The sequence below is a fragment of the Lissotriton helveticus genome, chromosome 3_1, assembly GCF_964261635.1.
Source record: "Lissotriton helveticus chromosome 3_1, aLisHel1.1, whole genome shotgun sequence".
NCBI lineage: Eukaryota > Metazoa > Chordata > Amphibia > Caudata > Salamandridae > Lissotriton > Lissotriton helveticus.
In genome coordinates this window covers 2,092,027,922-2,092,040,536 of record NC_136061.1, presented here as the reverse complement: position 1 = coordinate 2,092,040,536, position 12,615 = coordinate 2,092,027,922, and the positions used below count along the sequence as shown (strand labels likewise).

At 46.0% G+C, this 12,615-nt stretch overlaps 1 protein-coding gene across 2 annotated transcripts in view; it reads right to left on the bottom strand.

The window, feature by feature from the left end:
• SEMA4B (semaphorin 4B) overlaps positions 1-12,615 on the bottom strand; it is a 198,480-nt gene that overhangs the window by 21,498 nt on the left and 164,367 nt on the right. For both annotated transcript variants that reach the window (XM_078683247.1, XM_078683244.1), the window contains 3 exons: positions 7,230-7,380; positions 3,500-3,710; positions 1,242-1,357 (listed from right to left, as the gene is read on the bottom strand). In XM_078683247.1, coding sequence (XP_078539373.1) covers positions 1,242-1,357; positions 3,500-3,710; positions 7,230-7,380 — 478 coding nt within the window. The remainder of the gene's footprint in view (positions 1-1,241; positions 1,358-3,499; positions 3,711-7,229; positions 7,381-12,615) is intronic.

Genomic DNA, 12,615 nt, shown 5'->3' with positions numbered 1-12,615 from the left:
AAGAGCAAGCCAGGACATATCTAACCAAGGAGTCCAGACGAACTGGCCCATAATAAAGCTGCACCTAATAGGTAGGAAGCGATACGGCGTGTCCTGCCCGAACATCCGTCTCTGCAATGGGGGCTTTTTCATTTTCTGACCTGCTTGCTCGTTTGTTTTCACAATACTTTACGTCCAAAATGTATGATAGCAGAGGTTCCATCACCCAATCCTTGCCCTCTCACCCCTCCTAATCCTCTCTTCACTCTATCAGTGACAGTCATATACTGTATGGCAGGCAGCCTTCGTAGCACCCTCACTCAGGCCCCATGGTATGGATAGCGCCTTGCAGTAGTAACAGCTGCTCTCTCGGCGCTGCACAAAGCATCACTACCACAGTGTGCAGTGGAAGCCGCAAAACACACACTATACAGTGCCTATACACAGTAACCAAATACACTGCATAGTGGCAGCTACTCTGTCACAGTGTGCACTGCCAACTTACAGACACACTGCAGCCATCAAGGAGAGCGCAAGTCACCAAGCACTGCGCTGATGCTGGCTTCAAGGCACCTAAGCATGTGCACACAATGTCACTCAGTCACACTCTTCCTCGCACTCTTCCTCTCACTCCAGTCTCTTTTCTCTCTTTGTTCCTCCTGTGGCCCTCCTTGGGTTCATGTGTTTTCTCGTTCATTTTGTTTTCTCTCTCCACAGTGCTTGTATCAGTGTCCCACCTTTCGTCTCCTTCCGTGTTCTCTTTTTTTCTGTTCTACTGCCTTTCGCCCAACCCTCTCTGTGCCCCCTAGCCTCCTCTTCACCCCTTCATCCCACCTAACCCTCTCATCGCGCTCTCCCCCCATCTTCCTTTCACATACGTCTGCCCATCTCCCATCCCCAAGCTGAAGACAGTAAAGGGGGTTGGTCTTCACTCCTCACTAGGCAGAGGTCTGTGAAGGACTGGCACAACAGTAACTCCCCCACCCCCGCCACAGCCCCTTCCCATAGCCCCCTGGCAATGCTAAACACTTATAAGGTCCCAAAGGCCACTGCACTCCAAACCAAAACACATAGGTAAAAGACATTCTCATTTACCACCCAAATAGCTCTAACTCTCGCAAATGCAGGACCTATTGCATTGCAAATGCTTGTTGCTCTCTGGGGCTACAAAGGAACCCTCGAGGGTGAGTGTTTTTACAGCAGTTTTTAATACATCACACAATAAACCGACTCAAATAAACAAACTCTGGTGAAAGCATTACCTTCTTGCCATCGAGCAGCAGCTCTTGAACAGGATTCTTGTTTTTGAACAGTACCAACTCTTCGATGATGTGGACTGTCTTGTTCATAGTGACAGCTTTGTGTAACCTCCCGTCATCTGGGGATAACACAAAAGATACCAAACAGGGAGTATAACTGTTGTTATTGCCGTGCAGTGTGTAGAAATGCAGATGTAAACTGATGTCAGAAACTAGCCGAAGGTACAGTGCAGCACGTTCAGCATAAAAACATCACAAAGTCAATTCAAATGAATTGCAATGAAACAGGTGTTTTCACATATTGAAATTCAATGTCCCAAAGTATTGCACAAGTGTCAAATTTTGGCGCGAAGTCTTAAAAACTAAAGCCCATACCAAAGGTTTCTGCTTATGTGATACCCAGCATATCCGCTCCGGCTGCAAAGTCCCTCTCTGATAATGTAACAGAAGAAACTTGGCCGAGGAGGGGGAGATAGAAAATGGAGCGGAGGAGGGAATAAAATGCGCAGAGGAGCGGGTAAAGAGCACTGATCATAAAACTGGGGGTGGGGCGGAGTTTGGAGGGCACAGAACGCTGCCGCCACACAAAATTCTTTTATTTTCCGTTTCCTTAATTACATTTAAAAAAATGCTAAAGTGATATAAGCCGATTACAACTAATAGGCAACTTTTTATAAAGCCACGATTGAATCCAAAAATAAAACGAGAGATTGATGCCAACATTACCAAGCTGGAGGGAAAGGGTGCGAGGGTTATTAGAGCAATAGTAAGAACCAGTGAAAGTAGAAAAGGAGTGTTTCTAAAGATCTGAATGTTATAAGTAATGCTGGACATAGAATTTAGAAACAGTAACAAGGGTGCCACTTACTTTAAATGTCGCGCTTGGAAGATATATGGGGATTAACAGAAGTTCTTTTAAACTGCAAAATTAGCTGATAGCGTTTTCATACGGTACAACAAAATGTAAGCCCTGATTACCAGTGTAGGCGCTATTTAGAGCCCCGGACATTTAACAATACTATGTGGTATGTTATCAGGTGCAATCAATAGCATCTATTACCAGTTTATGGGGAATAACAAGCACATTTTGGTGTTTAATGCACCAAAATCCACATGATACGGTAAGTACCTTATGCTGTTCCACTGTTAAATTTCAACAGGTGTGACCTGCTGAAAGTTAACGAGTATTGAGGAATTTTACGCATCGGTAATTCCGATCCTTGGTTTTAACTGTCCTGCTCGTATTCAGGCCCTTATTGGATACATTTGGCAGGTGGTTCAACCTGCTCCGGTTGTACTATTTCTCATTTTGTTTCACCTTCTTTCCCACTCCACCCAATAGTTCTAAATGAGGTAAGTAGAAACATTTCGACCAAGACAAAAATACTCTGAAAGTGCAGGTCTCATGGGACATTAGTAAATGTTTGTCACCTGACATATCACCTCTGCATGCTAACTCCTATACAACATGCACCTGATCTAGAGTCACTTAAAACACCACACAGAAAAGACCCTGATCAGTGATCGATTCCTTCCAGGACCCAAGTCTGCAAGTGCAGCCAACACTGCCCAACACCCGCTCATATGGACTCTACTCAATTGAGGGGAAAATGACCTCAATGTACTCTCCAGCTACCCCCAAGTAGTCATTGCCTCCTCTAAGCAGCAGCTAAGGAGCCCTGCACACTAATCTACTAAAGGAGTGCCCTCCTCCCACTCGCCGTTCCCAGTGTCCCCACTACCATGAACTATACATCACTATGTGAGTAATTACTTATGTGTTCTTTTTTGTAATATTTGTCCTAAGTGCTTAGAAGCGGATGAATAAAGATATACATGTTAAACCCATCACTTGAAGTTCATTGCCACGGATGGATAACAACAATTTGTACTGTGCATGACACCACCCAAGCACCTTCTACGCCGCTAATATGGCGGTGCTCAATGACACTCCTGCCCTTCATCATGTCCAGGATCTCGAACTCCAGAGCAATATCCTCATCCAATAGAACAATAGAAAGTGCCCAACCTATCCTGTTGACAGTGCCTAAACTTACAGACACCACAGAGGACAATTACCATTCCCATCAAGCACCTATAAACTAGGCTGACACCATACAGCATTAAATCAAATACTGCTGGCTGACAAATGCATGCTCCATGACATGCACACACAAGTGCGCAAACCGCCATGCCACCCATACACACTGTGGCAAGAGTATGTGCAAGCAGAGTGGCTCCGCTGGCACTGAGTTACTTACCAGTGCCAAGAAAGAGGACGTCGTAGATTCTCTTGAGTCCCTTCACCCGCTGCACACTGATCTGCCGGTACTGCACGCCGGTCTGCAGCAGCAGGGGTTGGCTCCGAATGGTGCTGTCCATCAGGAAGTGGTCTTTGACAAAGTTAAGGACTCGGTCCGGCATTTGCAGGGAGGAACTGATGCCCATGTTCCGAGCATGATTGTTGATGCACTGCCAAGAGAGAACACAAAAGGCCAATTATTTACAGAAGACCTACTTAGCAAGAACTGTGTGTCCTGAAAATTCTGAGAATAGCTCTGAGTTCTCATATTAAGCTACACTTTAGTCTTGTGCCCAGTGCCAGCTGTGATTGCAACACTTACACTGCTCTGTCATGCACAGCCTGAGGTAGGTTTACAAGCAAGGCTGGGCGCTGGCAAGTAGTGACACCGGTCTCAGCAGGTGAATGTGCGCTTGATACTTCTTGGAGAACCTCCAGAGCTTGTTGTACCGTAAAATACACAGAGCTGAGGTGTAATCGCAGCTGACGGCCATGGGCGACCCATTGGGCATCTCTCAAAACTTGATATATTTTGAACTCAAATATTCTATTCTGACACTTGCAACTAGACCCTGAAACAGGTCAAGTTTAGAGTAATATATTGGATTTAAAAGTGAAGAATCAAGAGTAAAGTACCTGCCCTCTCCAATACAAACGCATGTGGCTTCAACAGGCCAGCAGCGGAGCAACGTTGTCACTAAGCACCCATGTCACAAAAAACACCTATTTCTCATGTTAGGAAAAGACCTTATATTCACTTAAGCCAAAGAAATCACTTAAAAATATGTTACATGTATTTTCTTGTATTGCATTGTGGTGCAACATTTATATTACGCTTACTACTACCACATGGGGCACTAAAGTGATTGCCTACTTGGATGGAACACCATACCATGTAGGATGTTTGGTCGGAAGCGTGCTGTCTTTGTTTGATCCTGTGTGGGAAGTGTTTCCAGTTGTGTGCGAGGCTCGTTGAGGTGTGGTTATCGTTTTATGGGACGCAGTGGGAATGATGAAGTGTGTGAGACAAGAGCAGTTTATGATTTTCAGAAAGTTGTGAGCTTTGAGCAATTCTGAAGCACTGATAAGCTCTGAAGATCCCTTTTTGGCGTTTCTTATGTTCATGGTCTACTTATCTGTTTATTGTACTTGTTTTTCCATTCTGAAACATTTTTTAATGTTTATGGTCTTGCGCAGGCGTAGGTTGTTGGGAGAAGTGGTGGAGAGACCTGCTGAGATGGACTTTGTTAATATAATCCCAAATCTGATTGACTTTGTGAGATGCCAAAAAGTGGCCGTAGAATGTTGCTAGTAGTGACCTGTAATGGAGGACTGAATAAGAGTCCTCTGTATGTGGCAGATCTCTTCCATTATTCTACGCCTCTTCAAATTGTAATGGGCTGTTTATTGCTGTGGACTAGTACACTACTTTTATTAGTAGGAATTAGGTGTGATCTTTAGGAGAAGAGGGGGATATTGGAATTTAGGGCCAGATGTACGGTTTGCGATTACCAAATTCACTATTTGGTAATTGCAAACACCAATGTACAAAATGAGTAATTGACACACTTGGTGTTTTCCAGTGGGTCGCAAATAGACCTACCTCATCAATATTCATGAGGTAGGTCTCGGTTTGCGACTCATCGGTAATCACAAAAATCACAGGGATGGTGGTCTGCTGGATTCAGCACACCACCACCTCAGTGATGGCTTCTCAATAAAGCAATGTTTTTTTTTTCAAGCGTAGCCCATTCTCCTTCAAGGAAAACGGGATGCATTTCAAAAAGAAAGATTTTAAGTTTTCTTTTCATTTTTTGTAAGTGTAGGCAGTGGTATTTGGGACCATTGCCTGCTCTTAAAAATGTTTTAACAAATATTCACAAAGGGGAAGGGTACCCTTGGGAACGCCCTTTCCATTTGCGATTGGGTTACCCCCTACTTGAAGTAGGTGGTACAATGCAAATGTTTTGCGACTCCATTTAGTTCACAAAACATTCACACGTACCACAGTGATTCGGTTTTAGGAAGGGACGCCCTAAACACGTCCCCCGCTAATACCGAATCGCAATCACAATTTGCGATTTGGTAATGTAACTGAATCGCAAGTTGGGCCTTTGAACATTGAAAAAGGCCTTTTTTTATTTACAAACAGCCTGATTCGCACCTTTGCGAACATAAAAAATCTTTGTACATCTGGCCTATTATACATTAGTTGGTGGTATTAATAGATGAGCTAAGGCAAACGGTAATGTTTAATCTCTTACCTCCACAACAAGTCAAGCTGTCATGCCTCCTATTCGTATTAGTACAATGCAGGATAATGCAAATCTGGGGTCCAAGAATGTCAGGGGACTAGTATCTTTATTAAGTTACTAAATCTTAGTCACTACTGACAGTAGCTGGACTTGTGAAGTATATCTGTCGATAAGATACTCGTGTATTTATATTATTAAAGTTATTTATGTAGCACAAACCTAGTATTGGGGACAAACTAGTACATGATCAAATCTATACTTTTCTTGGATCTCCATTCACACTAGAGTAACTTTATCTGATTTGATTTAGCCCCCCAATAATAGAGAAAACAAGACTTTAAATATTATTACAGGTCTTTAATGCAGTGGCTAAATAATAGCAGCGATATTTTACCTTCGGTACTATGTTCTACCACCCCATAGGTGAAGTCTGAGCTACATAAATAGCTGACATAAATACATAAGAAAATATACCTATATTGTTGTCACACTGAAGAATTTTGACAGTCAAGTTACCCTAGTTTGAGATGATTTAATTGTTGCCATTATTCTAGTAAACAGTGCAGTCACAAGGTGGTAGGAACAAAATGGGGGATTAAGCCCCAAACCTCGCTGTTTGCAGTGCCTGGTGCTTCTTCAGCAAAATATATTTTATTAATTGAATGCAAGACTCTCGTCTTCATTAATAATGAGGCGACTTGTGTGGCTTTACCAGGATAGGCACCAGATGCGATATTCTCCCTTTCCCTGGAGAAGTTTTCTTTTTAATGCGTAGAAACAGGTGTTTATTGTCACTTGGCAAAAGCAGAGGAAGCATCCACATGATCAGCATTATGTTTTTGCTCCAGGCCTCATAAAACGTTCGTCAAGCCTGCTACTAACCAGTAACTTTTTGATCTAACTAATCACCTTGGGCATGCTTGCTAAATCAGATTGCCTGGGTTGTGTATCCATTCATCGTTGGGTTAGTGTTATGTATTTGCCTCCTTCGGTTAAGCTTGCCTTATAAATGCCTGACACTTGTATTCTGCTTTACATTTTCTTGGATGCCGGTCTATTAACCCCTCCGCTGCGCCGAACGTTCCGTGCTGGTGCGGAACGTTCTATTGCGCGGGCGGGGACGGAACATTCAGCGGACGTGCGCAGCACTACCGAGGTAGTGCACGCGACGTCCGCTGAACGTGCCCCGCACGGAAGGGGTTAAATTTGCGTCATCAAAGCAAAAACAGGTGGAATTGTACAGCTCCAAAATTAATTTTCATTGCAATTATTAGTCTATTGGTGGACTGTGACATGCTGCACATAATAAGCATCTAGTTCCATGCACATCTAAGCTGTAACATTCAACTGCAAGAACTAGGTCACATGTTTTACAGAAACATACCTTATTTTAATTTATCTGAATAAAAGAAATGAGTAAATGTTGAGCCTTACATTTCCTGGCTTTGGCTCCGGCACATGCTGTGTGTAGGTGTACCACTGCAGGGTGTCCCGGTTCACCGCCTTGTAGAGTCCGTCGAACGCTCTGTGCACCTCATTGATGGTGAACGCGCACACAGCCGAGCTACTCGTGCCTCCCTTGTTCCTGAAATCAAAGCACAGCCTTAGAAGAGGGATAGGACATGGAATATTACGTAGTACAACAAGGATTTATGCATAACCATTAACCAGGAACCTGCTCACGCTAGCTCTCAGCCACAATAGAAAGGGGCCTTCTGGGCATATTTCAGGTACATATAATTTACATGGAGCAGGTGGACTGCAGTAGAGTAGACTTTGAAGGGAATGACAGGACAAGAGTTAGGAAACCCTGACACGATTATCACCGGTCTTATGGCACACTGAGTTACAGCGAAGGAACAGGAATTTGAGGACTTCAAAGTGGTCTTTAGTACTGGCCTTAAATAAGCAACTTCAGTCAAAAAAGATGACTGTGCAAGTAGCACCTATCCAGAGTATAAGGGCTGAAGTGAATACTGAAGAGGTGGATATAATCCCCAGATGAGACAGGGTATATTGGTGGAAAGCTAGATGATCAACTACTTAGTACTGCACTCAGCTGAGGTTCTCAAACTAACATAAAGTAAGTGATCTAACTGGAATCTGGGAGGCAGGATTCAACTTACAACAAGGAGACGGGCTTGCGGAAGAGAGCCCAATTTCAAATACGGGGGATGTCTCCAACTCAAAGGAGTGTGGAGAGAGGAATGAATATGCTACTTACCAGTATGCATCTGTTCTTGGCATGTAGGGCTGCTAACATTCATATCTTAGCATTAGATCGCCGCCTAGTGTTGGGTCCGGATGATCGCACATTGTTGTCCTGGAAGAGTCTTTGAAGTATCCTGAGATAGGTGGCTCCTCCCCTGGACTACAGTGCGCATGGGCATCGGCTCCATCCCCAGATTGTTTTTCGCCATTGTGGCAGAAGATGGAGTGAAAAGTGTAAAGGATGTCCATGCTAATGTCTGAATACAATAGTATATCTGCAGCTGCAACAGGCACCGGGGAGGAGGGTGGGCGATATGAATGTTAGCAGCCCTACATGCCAAGAACAGATGCATACTGGTAAGTAGCATATTCAGTTCGAGGCATGTGGGCTGCTAAATTCATATCTTAGCATAGAATACATAGCAGTCCCTCCATCAGCGGCGGTTGCCCGTGCCAGCTGCAGAAACCTGAAAGAGTGTCTTGAGAACAGCCTGTCCTACAGCAGCTTGCTGCTTGGAATGCACATCAACACAGTAGTGTTTTGTAAAGGTATGTGGTGTAACCCACGTGGCTGCTCTGCAAATGTCCTCTAAAGGAATGTTCCCTAGGAAAGCCATGGATGCCCCCAATTTGCGTGTGGAGTGCGCCCTTGGGGGTATCGTTAGAGTGCGCTTGGCCTTTTGATAACATATTTGGATGCACTTAACAATCCACCTGGCTATTCCTGCTTTGGAAATAGGGTTGCCTTTGTGTTGTGGTGCGAAGGCAACAAAAAGTTGTTTTGTTTTTCTAAAGGGTTGTGTCCTGTCTATGTAGTACATCAACGCCCTCCGTACGTCTAAGGTATGGAGCATTCTTTCCGCCACCGTTTGTGGGTTTTGAAAGAATGCCGGTAAGTCAATAGTTTGGTTGAGATGAAACTGTGACACCACCTTCGGAAGGAATTTGGGGTTAGTGCGTAGCACTACTCTATTTGGATGAATTTGAATGAAAGGCTCTTGGATTGTGAGCGCTTGTAGCTCACTAACACGCCTTAGTGACGTAATAGCTATTAGGAAAGCTACTTTCCACGTTAGGAACTGGAGTTCACACGCGTGCAGTGGCTCAAAAGGTGGTCCCATCAGTCTGGTGAGGACCACATTAAGGTTCCACACCGGAGCTGGTGGTGTTCTTGGGGGAATGACTCGTTTCAGACCTTCAAGGAAAGCTTTAATGGCAGGCACTCTGAAGACAGAGAGATGCTGCCTGTTCTGAAGATAAGCCGCTATGGCGGATAGATGTATCCGAATGGAAGTGTACGCTAGATTGCACTTGTAAAGATGCAACAGATAGCAAATGATGTTAGGGATAGATGCATCTAGCGGGTTGATGTCATTGGCTGTACAGTAAATGACAAAACGCTTCCATTTCGCAGCATAGCATGCTCTGGTAGTTGGCTTCCTTGCCTCCTTGATGATGTTCATGCATTCCGGAGGTAGGTTAAGGTATCCAAACTCTAGGACTTCAGGAGCCAGATCGCCAGGTTGAGCTGTTGCGGATCTGGATGCTGAATTTCTCCATGGTTCTGCGTCAAAAGTCTGGGCGTGAGGCGCAGTCTTTGATGCGGCACCACTGAGAGTTTGAGGAACGTGGTGTACCATGCTTGGCGAGCCCACGTTGGAGCAACCAGGATGAGAGTCATCGCGTGCTGCCTTAGCTTTCTTGCCACCAGCGGTATCAGAGGGGCTGGCGGAAAAGCGTACGCAAATTTGCCTGACCAGTTCATCCATATCGCATTCCCCTGCGACTGTGGGTGAGGGAACCTGGCGGCAAAGTGTTGGCATTTTGCGTTTTCTTTTGTGGCAAACAGGTCTATCTCCGGATGACCCCACTGCTGGAAGTACGGGTGGAGTACAGATGGGTGTAACTCCCACTCGTGCATTTGATGGCTGTATCTGCTGAGCAGATCCGCCATCTGATTGTCCTTTCCCGGGAGGTGCTCTGCCATGAGGAAAATGTTCCTCTGAATGGCCCACTTCCACATGCTCTGAGCCAGATGAGACAGCTGTGGCGAGTGGGTGCCTCCCTGCTTTTGAATGTAGTACATCGCGGTCATGTTGTCCGTCCGGACTAACACTACCTTGTTGCACAGATGTACGATGAAGGACTTGATCGCCATGAAGATTGCCATCAGTTCCAGATAGTTGATGTGCATCTTCTGTTGCTGCGTTGTCCATAGTCCCTGCACTGTGTAAGTGAGCAGATGAGCTCCCCATCCCTGGAGAGATGCGTCCGTTGTCAGGATAATCTGTGGCACTGGCTCCTGGAACAGTCGGCCCTTGCAAAGGTTGTGTGGAGTCCACCAATGCAGAGAGTCGAATGCCCGACTGGTAACCAACACTAGGTCTGTTAAATTTCCCTGAGCCTGTGTCCACTGATTTGCTAAGCACTCCTGGAGCGGGCGCATATGTAATCGTGCGTGAGGGACTATGAAGATGCAGGAGGCCATCATGCCTATCAATTGCATGAACACTCTCGCTGGAAGCGAGTGTTGTGGTCTGAACTTCTGGATTAGAGACTGCATGCTGTCTATCCTGACTTGGTTTGGTTGAGCCATGGCCGTCAGGGTATTGATCGTCGCACCTAGAAACTGCCGGACATGTGCCGGCTGAAGATGCGACTTTGGGTAGTTCAACGAGAAACCTAGATTGTGAAGGAGGTGAATGGTGGTCGACATGTCCGCGGCGCACTGTTGTTCCGACTTGGCTTGAACGAGCCAGTCGTCCAGGTAGGGGTAGACATGGATGTTCTGCCTCCTGAGGTGCGCTGCTACCGTCGCCAGACACTTGGTAAACACTCTTGGGGCTGTGGTGACTCCGAAGGGTAGGACCTTGAACTGGTAATGCTTGCCTTGGATAGTGAACCTGAGGTATTTCCTGTGGGACGGGTGTAGTGGAATGTGGAAATAAGCATCCCTGAGATCTAAGGTTGCTAAGAAGTCCCCTTGGTTTAACAAGGGAAGAATCTGTTGCAGTGTAAGCATATGGAAACGTTCTGATAGTATGTACAGGTTGAGGGGACGCAGATCCAGAATGGGTCTGAGAGATCCGTCCTTCTTTGGAATAAGGAAGTACAGGGAATATACCCCTGTGCCTTCCTCTCCCACCGGCACGAGCTCGATTGCGCCTTTGTGCAGCATCGCCACTACTTCCTGCTGCAATAAGTGCAAGTGCTCTGCGGACATAGGCCTTTGCCTTGGTGGAATGTTGGGTGGAGTGGATTTCAACTCTAGGCAATAACCATACTGGACTAGTTGTCGCACCCACCTGTCTGTGGTGATGTTTCTCCAGACGGGCAGGAACTGCTGCAGTCTCCCCCCGACAGGTGTTAAGTGGTCGGGGGGCAGTGACAGAGAGTCACTGTTTGCTTGGGGTAGAGGAGCGGGAGTTGTTGTTTCCTCTGCCGCGACCTCTGTTGCTGTTATTTCTGTAACCTCCCTTGTTCTGTTTTGTGAACGAGGATTGTGCTCCACCTCTAGAGAATTGCGATTGTTGACCCATTTGTCCTCTGGTGACTCCACGTGCACCTGAGCGACGAAAATTATTGCCACGAAACTGTTGTGATTGTAGGGCTCCCATGGACTTAGCAGTTTCTGTGTCTTTCTTTATCTTTTCGAGGGTGGTGTCAACATCTGGACCAAACAGTCTATCAGGATTGACTGGCTGATTAAGTATGGTTGTCTGAATATCAGGTGTAAACCCTGATATGCGGAGCCAAGCTTGTCGTCTCAGCATGACGCTAGTGTTGATCGCCCTAGCTGCTGTGTCTGCGGCGTCAAGTGCACACTTGATGGCTGCGTTGGAGATCAGTTTCCCTTCCTCTATAAGCAGTTTGGTGGCCTCTTGAGAGGCAGGTGTTGTACAACTTGCTCTAGGGTGTCGTAGTGCGCCCTATCGTAACGTGCTAAGAGTGCTTGTGTATTTGCAATACGCCAAAAGTTGGCAGCTTGTGCAGCTACTCTTTTGCCCCCTGCCTCTAGCACCTTGGACTCCTTGTCTGGGGGAGGAGCTTCACCCGTCGTCTGGGAGTTGGCCCATTTTCTGGCATTTGCGACCACAAGAGAGTCTAGTGGCAACTGTCCCCGAATGTATGCAGGGTCTGCAGGTGCTGGTCTGTACTTTTTCTCGATACGTGGATTGACCACTCTCGCTCTGGTAGGTTCTTTAAAGATGTCAGCTGCATGCTTGAGGACTCCCTTGAGCATAGGCAGCGTTTTCACAGTTCTTTCAGAGACTGAAAAAGTATCAAAGAGAAAGTCCTCTTCCACTGGGTCAGCATGCATGTCCACATCATGATTAGCAGCTGCCCTTTCAATGAGTGCATGAAAACCTGCAGAATCCTCCGTTGGGGATGCACGAGCACTGAAAGGCTGTGGGTCTTGCCCCACACTTTGGGTGCCTTGGTCACCAATGTCATCATATGAATCTGGATGTGCATCTGGTTCATTGATGGGGAAGGTGTATTGGTCATCCTCATTATATCCCTCACCCTCAGAGTGTTCTGGTGAGGGAGTAGGGCTCCTTCTTGGAGGAGGCTGGGTAGGTTCTATGAGGCTAGAAGCGTCCTGAGG